At 42.9% G+C, this 27,875-nt stretch overlaps 1 protein-coding gene across 1 annotated transcript; it reads right to left on the bottom strand.

Annotated features, from left to right (window-relative positions):
- Positions 1 to 126: 126 nt before the first annotated feature.
- On the bottom strand, positions 127 to 27,875 carry LOC124035767 (inositol 1,4,5-triphosphate receptor associated 1-like). Its single transcript, XM_046349434.1, is given in 27 exon segments — positions 127 to 1,785; positions 1,909 to 2,046; positions 2,328 to 2,459; positions 3,294 to 3,358; positions 3,492 to 3,644; positions 3,826 to 3,875; positions 3,974 to 4,127; positions 4,824 to 4,955; positions 5,054 to 5,194; positions 6,012 to 6,042; positions 6,148 to 6,274; positions 6,715 to 6,793; positions 7,021 to 7,353; positions 7,356 to 7,517; positions 7,769 to 7,825; positions 7,920 to 7,966; positions 8,086 to 8,163; positions 8,696 to 8,869; positions 9,343 to 9,404; positions 9,626 to 9,744; positions 11,852 to 12,064; positions 17,759 to 18,023; positions 18,387 to 18,546; positions 18,843 to 18,969; positions 23,345 to 23,391; positions 27,131 to 27,335; positions 27,582 to 27,875. Coding segments are annotated over 27 exon segments (3,684 nt in total). The 5' UTR covers positions 27,768 to 27,875; the 3' UTR covers positions 127 to 1,538.

The raw sequence follows: 27,875 nt of genomic DNA, 5'->3' as shown, positions 1-27,875 counted from the left end.
TGAAAAATACAATTACTGTGTTACACATTCCACCGAGGTTAGCATGAGAATTCTGCCAATACACCTGTTTGCTTCATGTAAACTGCACCTGTTAGTCTGACATACATTATTCACTGTGAAAATGAATGCTGGGAGTTAAGGCACCTTTATTTCAAGGCGAAGTTGACACAACAGAAAATCCTGGCACACAAGTGCGAAGAAGATAAAACATTTCTCATGCTGTCTAAAAGTGCACTCGTACATGAAGGAAATCTTTCAGTGCTCGGAGGACGCAAACCAACACAGGAACAACACATACAAACAAGAACCATCAGCTGCTAAATATTGCACTTGAGGAACTACTTTGGAATGTGCTTGTATTATAGATTTTCCCAAAAAGTATCTGCTTAAATTCCACAAATATAGATATATTACACAAAAAAAAGTTGAATTTAGAAAACATATCTCTTTAAATATCTCTGTAAATCTCTTCAGGGGATGTCCGTTTACTGGACCTGAGAGAATGAACATAAAAGTAACAGAGTGGTAGATTAATGTACGTTAGTCTAATGTTTACTGTGACATTTGTCTTAGGGAACTCATCATGAATCATCCATTTTCACCCAAGGGGCCACATTCAGTCCTACAGGATGACATTCAGAGTAGGACAAGGAATAAGAACAATACATTGTGAATATATACAGTGAGGTCCAAAAGTATTTGGACAATGACAAATATATATTTTTGGGGGCTCTGTACTTCAGCACTTTGGATTTGAAATGATAAAGACTATAAAGTGCAAACTGTCAGCTTTAGTTTGAGGGTATTTGGTCCCATATTCATACGTGTAGTATATGTGTAGTATTTGGTCCCATATTCATAAGTATATGTGTCGTATTTGGTCCCATATTCATAGCACACAATGATTACATCAAGCTTGTGAATACAAACTTGTTGAATGCATTTGCAGTTTGTGTGTCAGATTATTTTGTGCCAAAGAGAAATTAATGGTAAATAATATATTGTGTATTGGAGTCACATTTATTGTAAATAAGAATAGAACATGTTTCTAAACCCTATTGAAATTCAATTGGATGCTACCATGATAATTATGAATGAGTCGGGAATAATGATTTGTTCCCCTCCAAAATGCTACAGTTCACCTGATACGGATGGAAAGGCCATCATATTAAAGCTGACAGTCTGCATTTTCACATAATAGTCATTGTATCATTTCAAATACAAAATCCTGGATCTCACTGTAGATAAGAACATATTTCATCACACTATTATACTTGGCCCCCTAAGCAACAATCATATATCAACATCAGAAACAGTCAGGCAGCTTTCCTAACACAACATAAATATGCCTTGATAAAGTTTATGATCATTAGAAGACTTATCCTCTGAAACCAATAAAAAACTAAATAAATGCTCCCAAAGATACATCCCCCCCCAGACCCTAGATCTTCAAAACCCTATATTCAAGTTCAGCTCTTGATGTATCATGGGGAAAAAAAGAGTCTTTGGACTGAGAGAAGTATGAGACAGGCTCTTTGTTATTCTGGAGTGGGATTCTTTGGCTGTACTCCTACATTCAGTCCAAAGATCTTCTTCTTGTCCTGGACCATGGCTTTTTCTGCCGACATGTCCCCATGGTTGTTATAGCGATCACTAAAGTATGTGAAAACACTGACGACCAGAAACGTGACCAGGAACAACGTCAAAACAATCCAGAGAAGTCGGTTACGCCGGAAAATCTTGGGGCAAAGCCGGTCAAGGACAACTAGGACCTCTTCAACCTTACTGTAAAGGCCAAATTGAGAGGGGATTCAGAACAATTCAAGGTATACACCCAGTCATTATACAGTGTCTAGTATAACTACATCATCATTTATTTACAGTTCATCTACATGAAGTGAAAATTACCTGTTGAACTTTTCTTTTCTGCTGACTTCTTTTCTTTCATCCTTCTTTTCTGGATTTTCCTCTACCTTCTCCTCCTCCTCTTCCTCCTCCTCCTCCACCTCTTTGACTTCTTTACTTCTCTTCAGTCCCTCTTGGTAGCTGTATTTGGAACATCACACTTTTCTCATTAAAGGGTACATGAGCTGAACGTAGAGGAAGTATCATAAGGCACCAGGGGCACATTACATATAAACTACTTCACTTTATTGCAATGCTGACTGTACTGAATGTACTGTAATATTTTGTTGATTCTTCATACTATTTTGTACTGACACTATTATGTCAGTACAGCCACTCTTCTCTCAGCGTGCACAGGGTGTGTGACTGTGGGTATGATTGTGGGTGGTCAGGGTGAGTGGGTACATAGAAAAGGGCCTCACCCTTTATTGTAGGCCTCCTCCTCGATCTTTGCCTTGATCTCTGATCTGATCTCTGATCTGATCTCCTCTAGGTTGACGGAGGGCTGGGCTGGGGCAGATGGCTCAGCTTCCTGCTCTGCCACACTCTTTCCACTGCATTGTTTCATAGCGGAAAGAACACATAGAACATTTTACCAACAGACATTATGATGAGAGTGAGGAGTGCATCATGGTCATTAGGCTTTCCATCATAACACTGTGGCCTTGTGTTAATGGACAGGCTGGAACGCAGTTGAATGGCAGCGTGCGGGGATGGCACCATCACTGCCAGGCAAGCTTGCGTAAAAACCAGAAGTACAAAGGCAAAATGTGTACACGGGGACTCTTAAAACGTCCCTGGCTTTTACTGAGCAGACACTTGATACAATTGTTATTGTCTCTCCCGCTCCGAGAGATCCTGAGATTTTGGCATGGGGCAAACTAAGAGAGCACACCACTTGAATGCTCTCTCTCTCTCTCTCAGACTCCCCTTATTACTAAGCCAGGGATGGAGTCTCTGGCCTGGCTTTTGTCAAGCTCCCCAGCCCAAATGTTTAGATTACATCTCAGAATATCCCATCAGCCAGTTGCAGTTGGGTTTTTATGGAATGTTGCAGTTATTTTGGGTGCATAGACAATCTGGGAGTTGCATAAGGGTAGTGCAGTTATCTGCTGTATATGGCCCCTGGTATCCGGATGGCAATGGTTAATCAAGCTACTTCCTGAATGTCAAGTACACAAGGCAAAGATTCTGATACAGCACAAGATGTCTTCTGATAAGGGTGTACATATATTAAGGCCCCGCATCGACCCATTGTTTCAAAGTGCTGTGAACTGATCTTGGGAACCAGGCAATACGGGCAAGGAGATTGTGCTGAGAACAGTATGTACAGTATATTCGTGGGTATGCATTAGGTCAACATTATGCCAGAGGATGGAGGAACATACCTCTCAGCTATAGCTGGATGTGTAGGTTCGGTGGGAAAGTTGCTCGTCATACTGTTGGCTTCACACTGTAATTAACAAGATCAAAGAACATGCATGTAGACAAAGCAGACTGATAATATCCTGTCTATTTAAGTTTACCACTTAATCATGTGGTCAGGTTGACAGGCTGAGAAGGCCGTGATTGGGTAGAAAACATACCAGGACAGGAAGTGTTTGGCCCATGGTGGGTTGGGGGCTGGGTCCCATGGCAACGCTGGGGCCGGGTCCTGCCATGACCGGGGTCTGACCAGGGATGTTCAGGAGGTTAAATTTGGGGACTACCGCAACACTGACCCTCCGCCTGGGCAAAGCCTGATAAGGATCCATTGGAAGGGAGAGAGAGAGGGTGAGAGAAAGAGGAGGGAAGAAAAGAGAGGGAGAGTTCAGTTGGGGGTATTATCCTTAAAAAGATATGGTCTATCACATTGAGAACTGTTACCCTGATATAACCAGTCAAACCCAGTTCAACCCTGTTCAACACTACAGCACCAACCTTTCCCAGGGTCAGGGACATAGACCTGGATGGCCGTGGGACTCCATCATCTAACCAAAGAACACAGGAGAACGTAGTTTAAGTCAATCAACATTTTGCAACAACTTGCCCTTCATGTCCTGGAGATAAAGGGTTTGTGCAGATGTACCTCCAGTGTCTATGGATCCTCCATAGCAGCGACTGGAGTTCTGGTTGGCCAGCTTCTTGAACTCCATCAGCTCAGCGTGGTCCTTCTCATAGGTCCTCTTCAGATTCTCCACGTACTGCATCATCACCTCTGTGGCCTTGTTCATACGTTTCTCCTATCACACACAGGGTTTCAAAAGGGTTCTTCGGCTGTCCCCATAGGAGAAACCTTTTGGGTTCCATGTAAAACCCTCTGTGGAAAGGGTTTTACTTGGAACCCAAAAGGGTTCTACCTGGAACCTAAAAGGGTTCTTTAAAGGGTTCTCCTATTGGGACAGACAAAGAACCCTTTTAGGTTCTAGATTAGTGCCCTTTGTTCTAAGAGTGCAGCAACAGCAGGGTCATTACTGTCTATGGGCAGGAGAGTTAACCATACAGTCACAGCAGAGAGAGAGAGATAATATCATTTTGAGAGGGACTCCAACACTGTGGAAAGTCATCATCATGTCACGTCTGGGGTCAGGTCTGGGGTCAGGTCTTGTACAGCAGCAATGTTGTTAGTCTATAAATCACAACGGACATACCCCTGAGTCCTTCCCTAGTCATTTATTGGAGTTGGCTTTGGTGTGAACGATAACCTGAGGGAAAGCATAACAGGCTAAATCTTTCAAACATATCTTATTTGAAGAAAAAAAAAACGTACCCATGCCCCTGAACATCCCAAAGTCTTTTTCTCATGACAGTGGAGCATGGAAAAGTTTTCACTTTCACTCAATATTTTCTTCTCTCATTCAGGGGTTTCATCGAATCATGAGTGTAGATGACCCTGTGGATGGCCCATCCTATCCTATCCTATGTCTGATTTCCAGTACCTGTCTGACTGCTCCAACCATCTCAGCTCTGCTGGAGAGCCTGGTGGCTAGACGGTGCAGTACTGCTACTGTCTCTATGAGGCACTGGTAGGACTCGCGCTGCTCCATGTTACTCCACTGTGGTGCCGTGCACTGAGGAGGCAACAGCAACAAAAACAAAGGGCCTTGATAAATGAGTGAATCACAACTAATTTCATATCCTGTGTCATCATGGCCGACTAAAGGCTGACCTTCAGAGAGCCTTTGAATTCTTCCAGTTCCTTCTCCGTGTTCTCCTCGGTCAGGGTCCGCTCCCGCTCCGCCTGTTTGAGCCGTGTCTCCAGAGTGTAGTTGTCGTTCCGGAACGCCAGCGACAGTTGAACAAACGCGTTCTGTGGGGAGGATATGACTGTGTTTAATGTTCATGAAACGGTCCCCGGGGACACATTAGGTACCATTATTAAGGACTGAGACACGTCAACTCACTGGACCTCCACACAAAGTAGATCAGAGGGGTCAAGTCAATTAACGTGCTGCCCAAGAAAACATGAATACAGTATGGGACTGAATAAACACATGTAACCCTGAACATCCTTGATAACATGTTAACATAACATAACTGTTATGCTAGCAATGTACAGTATGCGGTAATGTAAAGCACAACTACACCAGCTGGCTACCCAGCTACCATATAGAACGACACCAGCTGGCTACCCAGCTACCATATAGAACTACACCAGCTGGCTACCCACCAACTAGCCAGTGTGTTGACAGTGCTGCTTGCTACCAGGCCTGAGATGAGCCTATAACGTGCAGCGATGATGACAGATGAACTCTTGATGCCATGCTGTCATGATCAAAGGGTCTCTGCTGCAGCATTCCAAACATCGTCCCAGAGTACTGAGGCAAGTGTTGAGAGGAAATCGGTGAACTCGACTGTCCTAGTGCACAACATGTATCCCCCTGGGAGGGACAAGCGTCTGTGCAGGCGGGGCTAAAGCCTAGTCCAAGGGTTCTGCACTCAAACAACACAGCCATGTTTGCATTTTCTCCTTAGAGACAGGAAATTGAGGCTCCCATTAGTCTCAATCATTGGTAGAGACTAGGGGCTTCCTGTACATTACATTCATGAGGCCACAGACAACGGGCGAACATGCACTATAAAACTGGTTACTACTGTATAATACACTCTCCAGAGTAGATACTCACCTCAACTTCTTTTTCGGTGAGTGGAGGTGCACTGCAATAGAATCAAAGAGGAAATATAGGTTCAGTATGAAAGTAGAAAGACCAAAATATATGGTCAAAGGTCATTCCCTGTCAGTCTAAATACTGTGATACCCACCAGCCTGGTAGCCCTCTGTGCAGTTTGAGTTTCCTCAGCATGATGTCTGAGATGTTGGGCATGGCGTCTGACTTCTCTTTAGCCTCCTCATCAGTAGGAGACCCTGCAGGGGGCAGAAGAGAGGGACCTGGCCACAAACACACACGCGCACACACACACATGGGAAAACCTAATTTATTTAAACAATCAGATTACTATTTTGATAATCAACCTACTTCTGAGCAACATTGTACTGCAATCTTCTTGGATCACAAACTATTTCCCTGATGTCTTTTCAATGTTTTGGCAAAACAATATTAGCTGACTGGGTTCTCTCACTCACACCATCTGCTGGTGCAAACTTAAAATAAAATTTCAGGTTGCCAATAAATTGCAGCTCTATGCCAAACTTAGAACAGAACATGCCCCCAGTTCTAAGGAAAATCTCTCGGGGTCAGTAAGGACTGTGACATAGCTGGGAGCCTTGACTCCTTTCCCCCTCACTAGATAAAAGTCTACTGTCTACTCCAATGGTCTGTTACACAGCACTGTCTCCTCTCCAGGTCAGACACGGGGGTAACACAGTACCTCTTTCCTGTTCAGCTGTTTCACTCAAGTCTGCCAACTTTGACCCCACAATGCTTTGGTTCCGCATCAGCTTGTGCTCCTGTATACAGAAGAACAGTGCAAATGTGGATTTTTAAGAGCTTTTATGTTGTAACTGTGTCGTACAAAGTTGTTTACGAGAGCAAGATATTACAAGAACAAGACATTCTCTCTCATGATTTACCATAAAGGCTCTTAAATCCCCAAAACATGCAATAAATGTCACATTAATGCTATCAGGTTCAAGTCAAGGGATGAGCCCCGGTAGTTAAAAGGCTCCCATCGTACCTCTCTTATTTTGGACAGCTTCTGCACATTGACAGGCTGTACAGGGAAGTCCTTGTACCCAGAGGACTTGAGCAGGGCATCCCGGGTCTTGTCTTGAAAGGAGAAGGTTTCCTCGTTTGTAGAGGGGAGACTTGGCGCCCCATTTCTGGCGTTGAGAGTTCCAACAGTGTCCCAGGACACAGCTCTCATTAGGGGAGGAAAGGCCCCGATGGTCTTGATCTCTGCCGTGCAGGGGGCCTGCTGAGTGGGGGGCCGAGGGACAGGCTTGGCCACCCCAGTGGCAGGGGCCTGGTTGGGGGCTCGGGCCAGACCCTCTTCTGGCTTATTGACTAGTACTGGTGCTGGGCAATTCTTAGCTTTACCCGGGGGTCAAAGTTCTCCTTCTGGCCCCCACTGGGCTCCCTGGGGGGTGGGGGAACAGAGTAGCGGGGAGCCAGGGTGCCTGAGGACACCTTACGCTTCTCATTGGGCTTCCAGTCCACCAACCTCCTGGTGCTCTAAAAACAGCAATATCACAATTGTTTAAACATTGTCAATTCAGGAGAAACTAATTGGATTTTCTTGGAGAGGGGGCGCAAGAATGTTAACATTTACAATTTTCTACCGTAAATTAATTATTGTATCCAACATAGCTATGAGCATAGCTATTCTGGAGTGTAAACTAACTACGTATTGCATTTTCATTTATGACTAACTGTTCCAGGGTGTCTCTTGAGAATGAGAGTGGTGGTGATTAGTGCTATGCTACCTCATGCTCTGGTGTACTGGTGTCAGCCTGCTCCCTCGCAGACAGAACCTCCAATCGCTGCCAGAGAGGAACACGAAACAACACACACCAACATACTGTTAAAATACCATTACTGAGTGCATCAGAAAAATATAATTCCTATTGGTCTTACCAGGCTGACAGGCGACAAAGGGGCATAGTTCACCTCTGTGGCGACAGCTGAAAGAAAAAGGTTTACAAAAAAAAGCAGAATAATAAAATGTATTTTTATGCAGGGATTTTCATGCTCCCCCGCAAAGAGAGTGAATATCCTCTAACTGACAGAGAGATAGACGTACCTATTTGAGGGGCTGTGATTAGAGAGCTGCTTCTGGACGGTACAGGTGAGGAGGATGGTGTGTGGTTAGGAGAAAGACCTGTGGGTAAAACATACACATGTGTTTTATGTTTGGACAATGAAAGTACAGTATACTGCATCAGCATCGCTTTCCAGATAACAACGCAACAATAAAACTATAGTTATTGGGATTTCATTTGACATCTGCCACTGTAGTCTGTTACGTGATGGAAGACTGGACTTATCTGGCGTGCATTCAGAATGCTGCAAGACGAAGGCATGAGGGCACGTACGTGATGCTCAGATAACTCCGGAAGTCAAGATAGAAACATACAGCAATTACAATGACTCACTTACGCAACTCAGCTAGCAGACCTGAGGGTTTGTGGCTGCTCACTGTATTTCATAACCAGCTTTTAGAGTCAAAATATTGTTCAACCAAATCTACACTCCGCCAGCTGATTAAATCTCTTCTGTGTAAATTGTGGTCTTAAACTGAAAAGCTTAATACTTACATACTGTACACTGTACAGTAAGACTTACCATAAAGTACTTGTCTATTTCCCTGTTTCACTTGTATACCAGTCTGTAAACCAGTGAGTGTCTCTCACCTGTGGGGGATTCAGAGAGGCTGCAGGTGGACTTTCGGCCCCTGCGGCTCAGGAAGCGGTCGCTGACTTTCTTGGCCTCCTGCAGCAGCACCAGGTTCTTCTGACGGTCCTCCTCTGAGAGCTGCAGCTCAGGCAGATGGTCTTTCACCAGGTCTATCACATTGCCTGTACTGTCTGAGAAGGATACACACGCACACACCAGAGTCGTAATTAAAACACAAACAGAGACAATAAGAGACAAATGGCAACAACCAATAGTCTTCTCTCTGAGCTCAGGCAGATGGTCTTTCATCCGGTCTATCACATTGCCTGTACTGTCTGAGAAGGACACACACACACACACACACACTAGTCTTCTCTCGGAGCTCAGCACAGAGCGACAGGCCAACATCAATAGTAATCAAAGCAGAAGCATCCCGGCACTGAGAGCTTTGGCTCTGATTTTCTAAGGACAAAGGGCCCCAGTTCTGTATTCTGTCAGACACTGATGACCAAACTTATACATTTCAATAGAAGGAAATTAAATTAGCCATATAATGTTATGAAGAAAAAAAATCTGAATGGAACTCACATTTTGAACAATGGACTTATGTACGTTTTGTTAACATGAGGCTATATTTAGCCTTTAAGTATTTGATTGTACCCACCGACTGTAGTGATTGGTCCTCCCAGGGCGTTTCGGGACAAGCGAGGTCTGGGACTGTGTGGTCTGGGAAAGAGTAACGTTTCAAATGAACAGATGCCGTGTTCTTATGACGCAGTCTTTATTTACATTTAGCTACTCTAAACACTTGAAGAAGGATGGATTTTATTTTCTAGAAATATCTCGATGCTGGCTTGGTTAAAGCGGATCATTTTTCCAGAGGTGGTTTGCTCTCAATCCACCTTGACATGAACAGTCCTGTTCTCAGGATGAAATAACACATGTACCTGGTCTGTTCCAGAGGGCGACCGTCTGCTTGGACCACGGTCACGGTCGCTTGCTTTGGGAAGACAATGGTGGGAGCAGGCATCTCCACGGTAACTGCTCTACTTTCAACTGGTGTATACTAGATAGAAAAATATGTGAGAAACGAAAGGTTTAAAATAAGTTAGGAGAGGTGTAACTTTAGTTATGCAGCAAGACCAGAACTAGACTGCATGAAAAGGGTTTTGAGAGGACCTTTGAGGGACCGGGATAATAGAAATGGTATCCTGCCATAGACAATCTAATATTGTCTCTTAAAAATAAGGCAAAATCATAGATATGGATATTGTTACTGCAATGATGTAAATTGGGGGACATTTTCATTTAAATCTTTCGAAACATAAAATCATGCAAAACAAAGATTACAGAGACATTTGAGTAAACATGGCTTGTGTCACTGCAAAGGCACCAAAACTTTCTCATGCTCTGCCCTTTAACCTTCCTGCTTATGTACACGTCTATCAAATCTTTTGTACACACTTTCACAGAGATGTTTGGTGACTTGGTTCCCCAAACTGGAGACTTGCTGTTTTCGTACACTTTTAATGTTGATATTAGTGTGAAGACAGAGCCTAACATACACCTTAATGTCTCTCTAGACCCTCCCTGATGTTGACCATGGCTGGGGCTGTATGGGGAACGTGGTGGAATCAGCAGGGGGGAAAAGACACTTCAACTTCAAAAAGGCACACCCATTTCAAAGCACTTTTAAGGGAAAAATAAATAAACTTGTGGTCCTCTGTTAACGGTGGGTATTTCAGTGAGGCACTTAGCTCTGTTGACTAGCAGGTGGTCCCTGGTTTCCAGCAGCAGCATTTTTAGCTCAGCAGCACAATGTCAACAGCCTGAACCCCTGAACATCAGAAACTCTAGACAACGTCCCTCTGGACTAACATCCTGAACTCACTGGACCTCAGCATCCCAGGAGAGTGGAAGCACAGAATGAACTCTCACCTGAACCATGTGATCTGTAACTAAGTCAACCATGTTAAGTATATTTCCAACATTAAAGGTCAGGCTTATATACCTCATTCATGTTTTATTTATATCCTAGTATCTAGTTCTATCCTGAGAGAAAGTATGCAAATAAACAGGGAGGCATTAAATGATACTTCACTGAGACCTTTGTCCTGGAAGAAATTGCTAATAAATTATATGCCTATAAGAGTCTACAACTGCTGAAAGGCCAGGGCTATTGTTTAATAAAGGAGGATCATTTTATACGGCTGTCATACCCCCAGGTTAGATTACAGAGGCTCATTGCATTCCTCAGTGAAGTCTTATCTAGGCCGTGTTTATGGCTGACTGGAACGGATGACAGTGTACTCCTAGGAGGAGTAACTCAGTGGTTCTGGTGAGGCAGCCATCTGCTCAACACAAATCTGTTGTGTCTCTACAGTGTAAACCAAACAGCTGTATATCGCTCCGGACTGTACACAGGCAGCTTTCAGGAAGCCTCTACTTTTTTGTCTAAGTTTCAATGGCATGTTTTCTGGGAGACGTACTGGACTAGGCAAAGCCACATTCAGAGAACTCATAAAACATCCAATCTATCCACTGCTCTGTGCAACTCTACTCAACTAAATTAACATTAGGGTGGGGAGTCACACAGGATCTGAACAGGTGACAGAACAAAACAACGAGACAGTGCAGTCTTCAGAGTAGAGCCAAGATCTAGAGGGGTCTGGACACACTGTGCAAACCTTGTCTTGACCACCAGCGCAGTGCAAATTACCTCATCAACACAAAAAAAAACAGGGTAATAAGAGGCGCTGGGGGAAAAAAAGTTTGTGATCTGGACAGAAGAGGAAAGAACATCCTGCTCATGATTTTGCTGGAATTAATGACATATTTTCACTGTTGAGCAAAGCTTTGTTCCTGAGTCAAAAATAGAATTGGGTGAAAAGCAGGGAGTCATTGTTACCAAAGGTACACACATCCATAACACACTAACATGTATTAGCAATGAATATGTGAGTAACACTATGAGCATAGATATGAGTTAATCCTAATGCTCATATTGCTCATATGCCATTGTTGCTCACATATTCATTGCAAAACCGTATAGCCTGCCAATACTGAACCTTAGGTTCTAGGTTCAGTGTTAATGAGCGAGTGCCATGTATAGCTCTGAGTGCAACATACCACAGCTTTAGAGTGAAGGTTTAATGTAATGGATAGGTACTCACTGTGCTGGGTGAGCTGGAGGAACTGTCGAGCTCCTCAGGGGAATCCTCCTCTTCTTCAGGGAGGACGGGCATAACGGGGGGCTGTGGGGCTCGGGGTCGTGTCAGGGGGAAGAAAAAGGGGCTCTCAGCTGGAGTGGGTTGGGTAGGGGATTCCTCTAACTGCTGTTCAGTCTGAACCCAGGGAAAGCAGTACAACTCGTGGCCCCCTCCTTCCTGGAACCAGAATTATATGCATGCAAGCAGGAAGTCACACAGGCACAACTGAGAATACACAGCCTCTGATGGCTTCTAACTATCAGGGAAACCACAAAGAAGCATGACACTTCCTCGAATAGGATAAGTGTATAAAACATTTGTCTATGAATGGGTGTGCCAACTGGTGGTGGCTATGTCTGTTTGAACCTATGATATCATAAGGAAAGTACTTCTCCTGTCCTATTCGGTGTCCTGTGTGAATTTAAGTGTGCTCGCTCTAATTCTCTCTTTCTATCTCTCTCTCGGAGGACCTGAGCCCTAGGACCATGCCCCAGGACTACCTGACATGATGACTCCTTGCTGTCCCTAGTCCACCTGGCCGTGCTGCTGCTCCAGTTTCAACTGTTCTGCCTTATTATTATTATTCGACCATGCTGGTCATTTATGAACATTTGAACATCTTGGCCATGTTCTGTTATAATCTCCACCCGGCACAGCCAGAAGAGGACTGGCCACCCCACATAGCCTGGTTCCTCTCTATCTATCTTCCTAGGTTTTGGCCTTTCTAGGGAGTTTTTCCTAGCCACCGTGCTTCTACACCTGCATTGCTTGCTGTTTGGGGTTTTAGGCTGAGTTTCTGTACAGCACTTTGAGATATCAGCTGATGTACGAAGAGCTATAGAAATACATTTGATTTGATTTGAAAGGGCCTTGTAGACATACATTGAAAGTCTGTAAATAGTATTGCAGTTGCACTATTCTGGTCATCTCCATGTAAAAGGACCAACATGTGAAGTTTGTAGGAGCATATCACATTTGATGTCAAATGAAAGCTAAGTCTATGTTTTTGGGACATGAAGGCATAGATTTTTCAATCATTGGCATAAGTAAAGTTTTGATTTGTGGATGGAAAGGGTGTCTTAGAAAACACCTACCAGAAAAACTCTTAAAAGGTTTCAGAAATACATCAAAACCCAATAATGTTGATGTAAAGACCCCTGCAAACTAATATCAACACTTATATTTAGTTTTGGAGAAATGATTTACCTTGTGTAAGTTTAAGAAATATTGCCTAGTGTCTTGTCATTCTGTTACCAAAAACCCACATATCTAATAAGATATTTTCTAATTTCTTTCCCTTATGAGGGAGGATAATGAAATTTCACAGAAATAACAAGTAAAGGTAGTCCTAGCAATTAGTTATAGTGTTTCTACTGATAAAAATGTTAAAGAATTATTAAGTGATTAAAATGCATTAATGTAATTGAAAAATCTGCAACATAATGACTGCAATTGAATTCATCACAATGGAAAAATCATAGTAGTCACAAACCACAGTTGCAGTACAGCACAGTACAGTAGAGCACAGTAGAGTAGAGTATAGTAGAGTAGAGTACATTGTAATGGACTGGACTCTACTGTACTTTTCTTTACTGTACTGTACTGTGCTCTACTGAACTGAACTATACTTTTTATTTGTATTTTATTTACTGTACTGTACTATACTGAATTCTACTCTACTCTACTCTACGATGTCCAAACTTGTGAAACATAGACGTCTATGATTGGTACAGATTTGGTCCGGTCTGGACCAAAAATAGCCCGTGTGTAGAATAATACCAAAACATGCAAAGGAGGATATTACATTTTTCTACCTTTGTGCACCTATTCAGGATGTATCACCATGAATATACATTCATAATTGCATTTCTGTATAGTCCAGATTAAGCACCCATGATGTGATTTCTGTTAGCATCATTCATCTACCGGGTGTTGATCCATTACCGGGTGTTGATCCACCAAAATATACTGAACAAAAATATAAACGTAACAGGTAGTGTTGGTCCCATGTTTCATGAGTTCAAATAAAAGATCCCAGAAATGTTCCATACATACAAGAATTGTATTTCTCTCTAATTTTGTGCACAAATGTGTTTACATCCATGTTAGTGAGCATTTCTCCTTTGCCAAGATAATTAATTCACCTGACAGATGCGGCATATCAAGAAGCTGATTAAACAGCTTGATCATTACACAGGTGCCCCTTGTGCTGGGGACAATAAGTGTGTAGTTTTGTCACACAACATAATGCCACAAATGTCTCAAGATGAGGGAGCATGCAAAAAGATGCATGCTGACTGCAGGAATGTACACCAGAGCTGTTGCTAGAGAATTGCATGTTAATTTCTCTACCATAAGCCACCTCTAAGGTTGTTTTAGAGAATTTGATAGAATGTCCAACCGGTCTCACAACCGCAGAACACATGCCAGTCCAGGACTTCCACATCTGGCTTCTTCACCTGCGGGATTGTCTGAGAGCAGCCACCCGGACAGCTGAAGAAATTGTGGGTTTGAAAACCAAAGAATTTCTGCACAAACTGTCAGAAACCGTCTCAGGGAAGTTCATCTGCGTGTGTGTCGTCCTCACCAGGCTGTTGACTTGACTGCAGTTCGGCATCATATCCGACTTCAGTGGGCAAATGCTCACCTTCGGTAGCCACTGGCATGCTGGAGAAGTGTGCTCTTCACGGATGAATCCCGGTTTCAACTGTACCGGGCAGATGGCAGACAGCGTGTATGGCGTCGTGTGGGTGAGTGGTTTGCTGAACAGAGTGTCCCATGGTGGCGGTGGGGTTATTGTATGGGCAGGCATATGCTACTGGGCAACAAACACAATTGCATTTTATCATGGTAATTTTAATGCAAAGAGATATCATGACGAGATCTTGAGGCCCTTTGACGTGCCATTCATCCGTCGCCATCACCTCATGTTTCCGCCATGATAATGCACATGATAATACACAGCCCCATGTCGCAAGGATCTGCACACAATTCCTGGATACTGAAAATGTCCCAGTTCTTCCATGGCCTGCATACTCACCAGACATGTCACCCATTGAGCATCTTTGACATGCTTTGGATCGACAGGTATGACAGCGTGTTCCAGTTCCTGCCAATATCGAGCAACTTCACAGAGCCATTGAAGAAGAGTGGGACAACATTCCACAGGCCACAATCAACAGCCTGATTAATTCCATGCGAAGGAAATATGTCGCGCTGCATAAGGCAAATTGTGGTCACACCAGATATTGACTGGTTTTCTGATCCACGCCACCACGTTTTTTTTAAAGGTATCTGTGATGACAGATATATATCTGTATTCCTAGTCATTTTAATTCCATAGATTAGAGCAGCGTTTCCCAACCCTGGTCCTCCAGTACCCCCAACAGCACACAGTTTCGTTGTAGCCTGTCATTCTGTTACCAAACTTTGCATCTGCACTGTTCATCTAGTGAATGTGTATTAGTAACATTTTCAGTGGCAATTGTTAAAAGTAGACTTCTGTGTATAGGGGTACGGTTTGTTAAAGGCTCAGTGCAGTCAAAAACTCGATTTTCTGTGTTTTGATATATATTTCCACACTATGAGTTTGGCCTATTACTGTGAAATTATGAAAATGATAATAATACCCTTTCAGTGTAAGAGCTGTTTGAAAAGACTGTCTGTACTTTCAGCCTGTTTTTGGTGGGATTGAGTTTTGGCCTGCCTGGTGACATCACCAGCCCGGTTGTGTTAATATTAAACCAATAAGAAAGAGAGTTCCAAACCTCTCTGCCAATGACAGATAGTTTTCATTTTCCCCTCCCCACTCAGACAACTCCCAGACAGTCCTAGCAAAATTCTTGCTTGAGCTGTTTTTTGTTTTCTTTTTGACCATTTTGAATGAAAAGAATCACAGTGGCTAAGTTTCCATCCAATGTGCGACAGATTTTCATGCAAATTATCTGTCACGTTCTGACCATAGTTCTTGTGTGTTTTACTTGTTTTAGTGTTGGTCAGGACGTGAGCTGGGTGGGCATTCGATGTTGTGTGTCTAGTTTGTCTGTTTCTGTGTTTGGCCTGATATGGTTCTCAATCAGACGCAGGTGTTAGTCATTGACTCTGATTGGGAACCATATTTAGGTAGCCTGTTTTGAGTTTGGTTTTGTGGGTGATTATTTCCGTGTTTGTTTCACCACACAGGACTGTTTCGGGTTTCACGTGTATTGTTTTGTATATTTGTAGTATTTCTCTGTATTCGTCTTGATTAAAGGTGTTTAACCTCAACCACGCTGTGTTTTGTTCCACCTCTCCTTCCCAGGAAGAAATCTGTTACATTATCAAAAATCTGTATAAAACAATATGCCCAGTTTCCACCAGAGATGTGTTTCCAGTTCCTAACTTATTTCATCTGTAGTTTAATAAACTGCATGCTTTCCCAAGTCGTAGTGGGAGAACAACACACCATATCACTTGACTCCAAGTTTACTTCGATATGATGGTTCTTATATCAATACTTGCCCATACATTTCCACCGCCATTTTTCAGATAATTTTACCCACACAAAAAGATCTCACCATGTCAAACGAACAAATTGTTTTGTCGGCATTTATAAAATTGTACCGGCATTTTATGTATCCATCAGCCCGGTTGTGACTTTCTTTCATGCGTTAGGTAACTCATCCGCATGAAATGGTTGGATGGAAACGTGGTTAGTAAGGTACTTAATTGTTATGCAGAAATGATTAGATGTTGAGGTAGAAATGGCTGCATTGGTCCTTTAAACATTTTAAAGTGAAAGAGAGAGTCTCAGCGTCACTCTGTTACAATGGAATCGACCCTTCGCTCCAATAACTAGGTTATGATGCAATGAATTACCATTGCAATATTCCAGATGCAGCACAACTCTCTAGCGGCATATTACTGTAATAACGTCTCAGACAAACCATCACACAGACAAACCATCACACAGACATGTCAGCTGCTTCTCTCTAGTGTTAGACCTGACTAACAAGTCCTGGAGCTTCCAGAGCAGTGCATAAACAAATGTGACCTTTCTCTCCCCAGAGGCGGGGGCGGATGAGCCAAGTTAATCCGGGAGAACGGGAATCCCCAGAGGAACGCATTCTTCCAGATATTAAAGTTAGATTTAATTCTGAGAATGAACAAAGAAAAACAAGATACCGTTGTCTTGTAACGCATCTAAACATCTACGACAGGCAAATCAAACGTGGCGACAGCGAGGTAGCTTAATGGAGGATGACAGGTCAGAAGGGTTGCAATTAAATTGTCACAGAGCAAGGTTAGCTTGAACTACCATATTTACACAAAAACGAGTATATCTAACCACACAATCACAATCTGATTCTAAAGGGCAAACAAACACAATTATTTATCCTGTCCATTTCAACATGCCTATGGAAATAATACTCTGGGAAAATGTCATACAGCAGAGCCAGAATCATCCAAATCAGACATGCCATCAGTCAGAGCTCTGTCGGGGTTGACAGAGGTCACATTCTAACTGGAGTCTCCCTCTCTGAGCCTAATGGTCTTTGCCCTCACTCCAGGATCCCCTGCTCCATTCTACCCCCCCCCCCATCCTACCCTGCCTCTCTGACCATCAGCCAACCCGTGCCCCCCACAGCCAGCAGACAAGCACCACTCACTCTGTTCCTGAGTATGGGAGGGGGTGTTTGTGTAGGAAACCATGTCTTTGGAAGGATGTGTACACCTTAAATGGGTAAAATAACTTGCTTATGTTTCTGTCTCTGCCCATTTAGTGAATGTTATTTTTTTTAAACTACAATGATTTGGGAATCACTCAAGTATCTAATCACAAAAGAGGCTATCCTCATTAAAGATATTAAAAAGTATTCAGTCCTAACTTACCTTATCTGAGCCTGTTATTAAAACAGTCGGTAGATCTCGAGAATGGAAACTCCCACAATGCTCAAGATCACACCCAATATCTGTTGGTTGTAATGCGTTGCTCCTCCCACGATCTTCTGGTTCAGAGGCTTTACTACCAGCACTGTCTCCTGGGTTTGATGTCTGACTTCTCCCACAGTCTCCAGGCGGCAATGCTTGGCCACTCCCACAGTCGCAGGCCTCTGACTGACAGTGGTCACGGCAACTGGGATCCTCCAATCTGAGACTGATCAAACACATCAACACACTGTTCTTTATCGATAATCAACAGTTAAATCTCTCCAAAATCATATCAAACACAATTGTAACCCACTGCTTTCTGCTCTGTGAAATACCACCACCTCCTCATTCTAAACCCGGAGAGGTGGGCCTTTCCTAACACACTTTATGCAATCTTCTGACAGTTCCCGCTTCCTCTTAAGAACATACTGAGTGCCCTTGTATATTATTGGGGCGCTGGTGTGTGACCATGTAAACATTGGCATCCCTGCACAGTCTCACCTTAGCCTAGCTCTTCAGTGTGGGGGATGTTAATCTAAACACATGCAATATCCTCTTCCTGTAAAAGAGAGAGAATATAAACACTAACCCTGCTACATTCTCCTCAGTGCGAGCGGCAGCGTGACTGACACAGGCAGACTGAGGGGGTGTTTCCGGTGGGACGGCAAGAGGAGGTGCACACTCGTCCTGGAGGAAGACTTGTGATGGGGACACTGGGGGAGTTTGTGTCTCTGACACTGGGATGAAACCTACGAGAGGGAGGAACCAACACAGACAGGGAGGTCCCAGTCACACTAACAACATGTTGAAGGCAGAGTAGCAGACGTGTGAAAACAAAACACATGAAACTAGCAGATGGACAGGAGATAGGAGCAGAAATGACATGCAAATGAATGGTAGCACTATATGATCTGCCAAAAGGAAGTGGAAGGAATGGGAGGTGCACATGAGCATTTCGCTGCACCTACAGTATTATACCTGCTGTAAACTGTGTATGTGACGAATACATTGGATTTTGATTTGAAGATGACAGTGGATCTATTACCTAAAACTGCAGGTGCAGGACCATCACTGCTGGTACTGTTGTGCTTTTGGTCTGGGACAAAGTCAGTACATTGGACTTGGCTTGGCTTGTTGTCCTCAGTGCAGGGTGGCTCTGAATCATCACAGCTCTGACAGAGAGAAAACAACATCTTCCATTAATCCATTCATGAACTATGATGTGTCATCCACACTCATCATCTCCTAGTCCCTACCTATGTTGAGTGTTTCATGGGGCTGTTAGCCGTATCAGACCTAGCCTATTTAGACATTTAAAATGCATTTGAAAAGCGAGAGAGAACGAATCAATGGATTTTTCTGACATGCCGGCAATGAGAGATTCAGTGTCATCTGTTCAGTATTCACTAAGCAGAAGGGAAAAACAATAAGCTGTAGAACAGAACACATTCACCCTCTTATCTTTGCTCATAAGTAATCCAGAGTGCACATTTCAATGAGGAATGGCTTCCTGAGTCCAGACACAGTACAGTAACAGTGTATGCTGGTAAATGTCATGACCAACATGGCTGACGTGGCTAGAGGATGCTGGGAACGTGAGGCTAATAGACCTATCCCTCACAAGGGAGGAAGTCGACTGTTTAGTGTTCTCCTATGTACAAGAGGGATATTTTGACCAGACCTCGGTAAGATGAAAGTACTTATGTTCTTATTGTCTAATTGTTTTTATAGAATTAAAAAGCACATTGTCCACACCCAGGAACAGCAAATGTGAGCTAGAACAAAACCTTGAAAATTTATTTTCAGTTTGAAATACTTATAACATAACTGGAGTTGATTGGCCCCTTTGTAAGGACATGCATGGCCTTTTATTTTCCATAATCACATTGAGCCAATGAGCCAGGAGAACCGTGTGCCATTCTCTGATAAGAAAAACAAGACCCAATAGACTAAATTAAATCACTGTCCTGTTATGGCCTTCACAAAAAACAATGTCTTGATAGGCCAACTTTCTACAACTGGAGCTGTGATGAACCACTCATAGACAACACAAAATGCACCCGGATCTCCTGTCTAACATACTACAATAAACAGGCAAATGATTTGTCATACAAGTTAATAACAAGCTGTTATAAATCTCTAGTGCATTGTCAAACATCAGAGAATGCTGCTATTTCCATTGGTGTGAGGGTTTAGTGAGTTCAGATTCAGGGTTTAGTGAGTTCAGGTCTCCTCCTTATCAAGCCTGCGTATTTACTCCTACACACTTCTATATCTGCACATGATGAAGGAGATGACGTAGACAGAACACTTTCAAACGTAGTTAATAAATGATGTTCATAAATAAACACAATCTAAAGAACAGTCACACAGTGACAAATGAAGGCTGTCCAGAACGACTGCTGTACTGTGGCTGTGCAACATTGCAAGGGTTTTGACACACTGTAAATGTTTACACAAAATATTATTAAGTAACTGGTTCCACAGCTTTTTTTTGTTGGTTTATTCAACTTTTCAGTCAAAGCGTTACCTGAACTTTAAAAATGTGTTGGCCCAAACGTAGCTGCAACATTAGAAAACGTAGGCAAAAATTCAGTCAACTTAAAACAATGTTTGCTTAAATTGTCTCATATGTTCAAGTATAAATTATTATTTGGGTGGTGTAGCAGGAAGATCGGAATGCCTTGAACCAAGAGGTTGTGAGTTCAACTTCCAGGTGAGGACATGTTGAACAACAATTACTGCATAAATTAACATACACACTGCAATCATGTGTGTCAAATATGTATGTTGAAAACATTGTACTGTATGTTAACAGCACTCTGTGTGTAACTACTTCTATAGACTTTTTTTAAGGTAAGATGCCCAAATAATAATTTTGAGTTGAATGAGCATATGGGAAAGTTAAGCACACATAATTTCCAGTTGATCAAGTTGATCAAAGTTTTCTCAAGTTAGAGCTTGGTTTGGACCAACTATTTTTTTGTTGTCGTTCAAGTAACACTTGGACTGAAAAGTTGAGTAAACCAAACATATTGTGGACCCAGTAACTTAATAACAATTTATTGAAATAACTAGATATGTGGGTGTTGTTTAATTATTTTATTTTTTACAGTGCAACACTGCAATTTAGAAGCAATGTCCTGGGCTGAGATAGTTTCTGGGAGTCCACAGTGAGAGTCAATTTCAAAGCAGAGTCAAGGGGGCCAAGCTGAGCTGCAGGAGTCTAAACAGAGAGACAATGAGATGAATATTGCAGTGTAATTGAATCACTCTGATTATTTCCTGCCGGGCCCGGGAGTACATCCACGCCTGCAAGGATCTGTCCACTGGACACACAGGGCCTCTCAGCCTCTCTCTCCCCTGACCAGAGCTATTTTTGGAAACCTCCAGCCTGTCCCCTTTAGCAGGCAGGTCCCTGAGGGCCACAGAGTTACCTCACGGCAAGGCAGAGGGCTGGCCTCGCTGCTCCCTCATGATAAAGTGAGCTGAGCAGAGCGTTCGCCCCGACCCCCTTCTCCCCTGTTACGTAAGCCCTCTGCCTGTTGCCAGATTTGTTTAAAATTTGGTTGTGTAAAGCACAGGGAGTACAGAACCGGCAGAGGAAGTGGTGGTTACACAGCCACCATCCCAGATAACAGGATATGGAGGGAGTGTGAGAAAGATGAGAGATGGACGGGAAAAGATAGAGGGGGAGTCAAGTGAGCTTGTTCAAAATACCAATGCCATTTAGGTGATCATGGCTATATACAGTATTGCAATAAAACAAAAAAAATCATTAGCATCTGCTGGTCCATGCATAGAATCCCAGTATGTGCAACTTCCAACCAAGTCTTGTAATTATTGTTCTCCCTTAGCAAACTATTGCTATCTTCCCAATAAGTGACAGCCTATAGACCCTCAGCAGAGATATGCATATTCCAACAAAGTCATAATAACCCTAAAGTGATGATGAACCGTGTAAATGTTTACATGGCTGTCAACTCGATGCACATAGCCAACGATACTAATGATAACGTGCATATCATGCAGCTGCAGACTCTCTAATCTCTAAACAAATAAAAACGTGCGTACAATACATCATGTCTACCTGTCCACAGAGCAGAGAATAGATCAATAGCTGTACCTGTAACCTCCTGTGAGAGATACCACCTTCACTGTTTAGCTCCACATAAACTCCACATAAAACACCCGACAGAACATTCCCTCAGTCAAACTGTAATTCCCAGATTTTTTTCACAGAAAACCTAGCTATCCCTGGCTGTCTCTTTTCCTTTCCCCGTCTTTTTTTCCAGCACCAGCCTCTCTTTCACTCCTGGGAGCTTTGACCATTTAAGGAGAAGGCTCTGTGTGCCTCTCTGGGCTGCTGCTGCTGTGTATGTGTACAGCTTTTCTCTAAGGCTGCCGCTCCACTCCACTCAGCCCTGACTGATCACATCTCCTGAATTACACTCCAACTCTGAGCTCGTACTCTGCCTGTGAGCGCCAAGTTGCTATTTTCTCCTCTCTGTGATCATTCTGTGGGGGCAGAGGTCTGACCAGGGACGGGTAGAGTTTGGACGTGTGTGCGTTTGATCAGAACACCTTATAACTCAAACTATCATTCCTCCATCCCCCACCAGATTGGAGTCTAGGACACGGTTTAGGGTGTAAACAGTGTTCCAAGCAGTCACATAAACTCAAGAAATGAAGGGTGGGTGGGTAGCTCCTACTGAGCACCTAAAATAAAACACACAGACATACACGCACATACACATCTGCATCCTCTGTTTTCTAGATACAGAGGCACACAGACTAAAAAAGCTCTCATGATAAGCTTCTCAAATGTTATGGATTATCTGAGGTTATACACTTTTTTACAGGTCATTAATAGACCATAAGACCATAAGAGACAGTATGAGAAACAGGGGATACGACACATCACATAAAGTAAATGGTAGGTGGAACCAGTAACAGCAGACACATTATGAAACCTGGTTCCATCTTTAATCAGATCACAACAAAGAGAAAAGGCCTTCTGTTAGTATGTGATTATTCAATGATCCAATAATGACACAGCTAGCCTGTATCTCACTGTTCTGGGAGCAGCGGTACAGTTTGCTCTAATATGGGCTGACATGCCTCTGCTACAGTGTGAGTATAATTGTTTATCTCAGGTTTGGGTGTTTGAAGCCCAGAAAAGGATTAGAGAGGAAAGGAGAAAGGGCTGTAGAAAACATTCTAGATATTCCTCTCGTATTTTACTCAATTAGATCAAAAAGCAAAGTTCCATTCAGAGGCACAGGCTGTCAGCACATGTGGGATCATGCTACTGAACAGATACAGAGAACAAAGAGCCTAGTCATCCAGGTTATAAGACAAACATAGTAATGATTCAGGCAGTGAACTGTCACTACAACAGCAAATACATGACATCGATCAGAATTGTAGGCAAAGTGGGAAGACGTGTAGTAAAATATGAACTTGCAAACAATATTTCTTCTTTGTTACGTTAGCCTATACAACACCAAAAGTACCAACAAAATTTTTTATATACATATATCTTACCTTGCTGCCACTGTTGCTGCCTCCTCCAGTTCGTGAATAAATGGCACCTGTTTGAACCAAACCAGAGAAAGTGAGAAGGGCTCAATTTGCATCTTACTGGTACTGTATGTCATGTAAATTAATGCCACTAAATTGAGGAGTATTCCTCTGAGGATGACGCACCGATTGAGCTGTCTGTCTAATTGGTGGACCGGACAGTATTTCAGAAAGTCCTCTACCTCACCCCCTACCTCCATTTCTAGGGGCAACAATAACCTGGCAACCAGTTTCATGGGACGCTTGATCCTCTGGTTGAAGCACTTGGCCCACGGCAGGCCTATTGTGTCATATCCTTTTGAACCTCTCCTGAAAGACAGTGTCGTTCCGTCATTGCGAACAAACAGAAATCTAAATGACACCAATGCTACATGCTACTTGAAGCATCCTTATCACTGGAAACGTCCTCATGGCTTTCAGATCTAATTACAGGGGGAAATAGAATGATCACAAGGATCTATAATTCATTCATACTGGGGTCAGTGGCAGGTTGAGAAAAGAAACCACATCACAGCTATCCAACTCAAACAGTGGACAGACAGGAAAACATCCGTTTGCACTTCACGTTGGCAAAACATCTTGGAAGCACTTCATTCTTGTCTAGTATTTATTTTACAACGTCGTCACCGAGAGCTCTCAGGCTCCGAAAAGCATAAATGGTCATAAGAGCCCTTTTGCTTCTGACTATAGTAGAATTGTCACATTTGCTCCTGCCACTGCTGATTTCAGTAAAACAATTTCAATATATATATATATATATGCCATTTAGCAGACGCTTTTATCCAAAGCGACTTACAGTCATGTGTGCATACATTCTACGTATGGGTGGTCCCGGGGATCGAACCCACTACCCTGGCGTTACAAGCGCCATGCTCTACCAACTGAGCTACAGAAGGAGCACAATATCTTGTTATATGTGTATGTGAATTGAGTCAATCTCGTGATAGTGACATACACCTGCTTCACAAGTCTTTGCTCGAGGCCTATAGGTATTGCTCATGTAAAAATACATAAACATCTATACAAGTGATACTGTACATAATGATAGGGCCTACAGTACAGTATGTACAATATTGCTTTAGTTTACCGTACTACTAAATACACATGTTTTGGCACAAAATATTCAGTATGAACAAAACATACTTGAATTCTAGTTAATATCTTCTAATAAACACAAGCCCATATTAAACTGCCCTGGTTGGTATGAAACCAATGTGCAGGGGATATAAAATTGCTTTTAGGGTTTTATGGGTAAATCGGAGTAGAGGGACTTAGTAGAATGTTGATAACAAGGTAAACAGACGAGGACTACTATCCTACAAGCTTATTTCAGGAGATGTTACAATAGGTGTGTTGGAATACTGGCCTTTTACTAACACCTTAACAGGCCTACATTTGCAAAGTATATTCCAAATATCCTGTTTGCGATAGGGGGCAGTATTTTCACATCCAGATGAAAAGCGTGCCCAAAGTAAACTGCCTGCTACTCAGGCCCAGAAGATAGGATATGCATATAATTGCTAGATGTGGATGGAAAACAATCTACCGTTTCTAAAACTGTTAAAATCATGTCTGTGAGTAAAACAGAACTGATTTGACAGGCATAACCCCGAGGACAAACCATCCAGGAAATGTTTTTTGTTGAGTTCACTGTGTTTTCAATTAGTTTTCTATGGGAATCTAGATTGGGGCGGCAGGGTAGCCTAGTGGTTAGAGCGTTGGACTAGTAACCGAAAGGTTGCAAGTTCGAATCCCCGAGCTCACAAGATACAAATCTGTCGTTCTGCCCCTGAACAGGCAGTTAACCCACTGTTCCTAGGCCGTCATTGAAAATAAGAATTTGTTCTTAACTGACTTGCCTAGTAAAATAAAGGTAAAATACATTTAAAAAATAAAAATAACATTTGTGGCACTTGGTTGCAGTTCCTATTGCTTCCACTAAATGTCAACAGTCTTTAGAAATTGGTTGATGTTTTTCTTTAGAGAAATGAAGAAGTACGGCTATTCAGAACGAGGGTCCAGCCTAGTCTACTCTTGTTTGGGGCGCGCGACCTGAAGCTCGCTCCACTTTCATTTTAGCCGCAATTGAACACAGTGTATTCCGTCTTAAATGTTGTTGTTTATTTACATTTTAAAATACCGAAAGTTGGATAAGGAAAGTTGTTTGAAATGTTTGGACCAAGATTACAGGTAACTTATTAGATAAATGGTTGTCATGTTGAGCGAGTTGGAACCGGTGTTTTTCTGAATCAAACGCACCAAATTAATGGACAATTTGGGGATATAACGATGGAATTAATCGAACAAAAGGACCAATTGTGATGTTTATGGGACATATTGGAGTGCAAACAGAAGAAGATCTTCAAAGGTAAGGTATGAATTATATCTTTATTTGTGAGTTTTGTGTCACGCCTGGCGGGTTTGTTTGATGGGGTGCTGTCCTCAGATAATAGCATGGTTTGCTTTTGCTGTAAAGCCTTTTTGAAATCTGATGGTGGCTGGATTAACAATAAATTAAGCTGTATTTTGGTGTATTGCACTTGTGATTGTATGAAAGTTAAATATTTTCTAAATCTATTTTGAATTTCGCTCTCTGCAATTTCACCGGATGTTGTCGAAACGTAGCCGCAAAAGGATATCTTAATTTCCATGCGGGGAGGGCTGGAGGTTAATCCTGTTTTACTGGATGGATTGCATTTGATTTTGAATACCAAGCTAGAGCCGGTGCTGGCATCCAGAGCTCCTTTTAGTTCCTTCCAAAGTGAAAGCCGCCAGGAGTCACATCAATGGAGTTAGATGACTAACAGCCCACATTGAGGTATTACATTAGCCTGGTGCTGGCTTTCAGTAGTCCACATATCACATATCCCACCTGCATTGCCTGCAGTACCTACATGCAGTATGTGCCATATTTTATGAGTTTGTGAGAATGCCTGCCAGGTGAGAATGCATAAGGTAAGTGTCATGATGTTATTTGAGCATCAGAGGATGCTTCTGGCATATTGCTGTTCTCATGGCAGATGCTTCATTTGTTAAGCAAATAGAAGACTTCTCATCACCACAAATAGCCTGGCAGAACAGGTGCAAGGGTCAGGTGATAAACTACACTGTACTGTAGAACTAATGTAGGGATCTGATCGCCAACACACTACAAACACTGACCAGTAGGCCTGTCCATAACAAACAACTTCCACTGATCTACAGCATTCTCAAGATTTTCTAAACTCATCAACTTGACCGAACAATAAACAATGAGGCTGTGACTTTGCATAGATGGACTCTCCTCATGGAGGTCACATGAGCATGGCTCCCTTTCGTGTGAACCAAACAGAGCTGGTCTTCCCTCTAGCTGTGAGAGCAAACCACACCAAATGTTCACTGTTTACATCCTGGTGTTTCTACTGAGGGGCTTCCTCTATTCCTCCCCAGATAATAGGGCTTGGGCTCCTGAGACACAGAAAAAAAGGGCAAGGCCCATGGTGGTCACAGTAAACCCTTCATGATGAGTGACACTCACCAAGGGGCCTTCAGCCTCTCTACGCCAGCTGCTTTGTGTACGTTACAGTCTGCTGGGTCTATTTCAGTAACATCCCCAGCGATTACTAATAAAAAGGAATGTGGCTAACGAATTTGTTTCCCTCTGTGTTTCTCCTCTTACAGTAGAGTAGGCTAATTAATACTGCAACAGTCAGTGACATACAAATGCTGTGTTTGCCCTGTATTTCAGTAGTAGTAGTAGTCTCATCATACCGCTTATAAGGGGCCATCGAGACTTGCTGTAGCGTTCGGTCACAGGCTCTGGTGGAGAGGGGTTCCTGGATCTGTCTCTGCCTATAGCTTCAACATCAGGCTGGGCTGTCTTCCCTACAGGACCTGGAGGAGAGGGGTTCCTAGATCTGTCTCTGCCTACAGCTTCAAAATCAGGCTGGGCTGTATGCCCTACAGGACCTGGCAACTTCGGAACAGAAGAGAGAAAGGAAATGCAAATGAAACGGCTGTAAATAACTTTTAAGAGTTTTACAGGAGGAAAACAAACACAGCCTAGTAGATCATTGGTAATCATTGCAAAAGCAGACATGTGAGCATATATGTGGGGTTGCATATTCAAAATGCACATTAATTAAAATTCGAAACTTTCAATGTCAGTGCTTATTTGAGCTCACTAATCTTGTAATATACAGAAAAGACTATGCAAACTGACCTGAGGTTTGGCTGTGACCCTGGCCTCCAGGGAACTGAGCTGACCCTCTGTGTCCGCTGCTCTGGTCAGAGCTTCCTCCATCTTCTGAGTGATGCTCTCCATCCTCTCCTTGACCTGGCTGACCCTTCGCTGACTCTCCCTAACCAGCTCAGCTGCCTCCAGGGCACTGTTGACCATGGCCTCCATCCTCCTGAGGGTCACCAGCAGACCCTCTGAGGTCACAAACTGGCCTGCTACCTTCTCTGATCTACCTGGGTGCTCCACAGGGTCTGTAGCCACAGCCACGTCCTTACG

The sequence above is a fragment of the Oncorhynchus gorbuscha genome, linkage group LG05 (genome assembly GCF_021184085.1).
Source record: "Oncorhynchus gorbuscha isolate QuinsamMale2020 ecotype Even-year linkage group LG05, OgorEven_v1.0, whole genome shotgun sequence".
NCBI lineage: Eukaryota > Metazoa > Chordata > Actinopteri > Salmoniformes > Salmonidae > Oncorhynchus > Oncorhynchus gorbuscha.
Note: the sequence above shows the minus strand (reverse complement) of the source record. Positions and strands in the feature narration are given on the sequence as shown.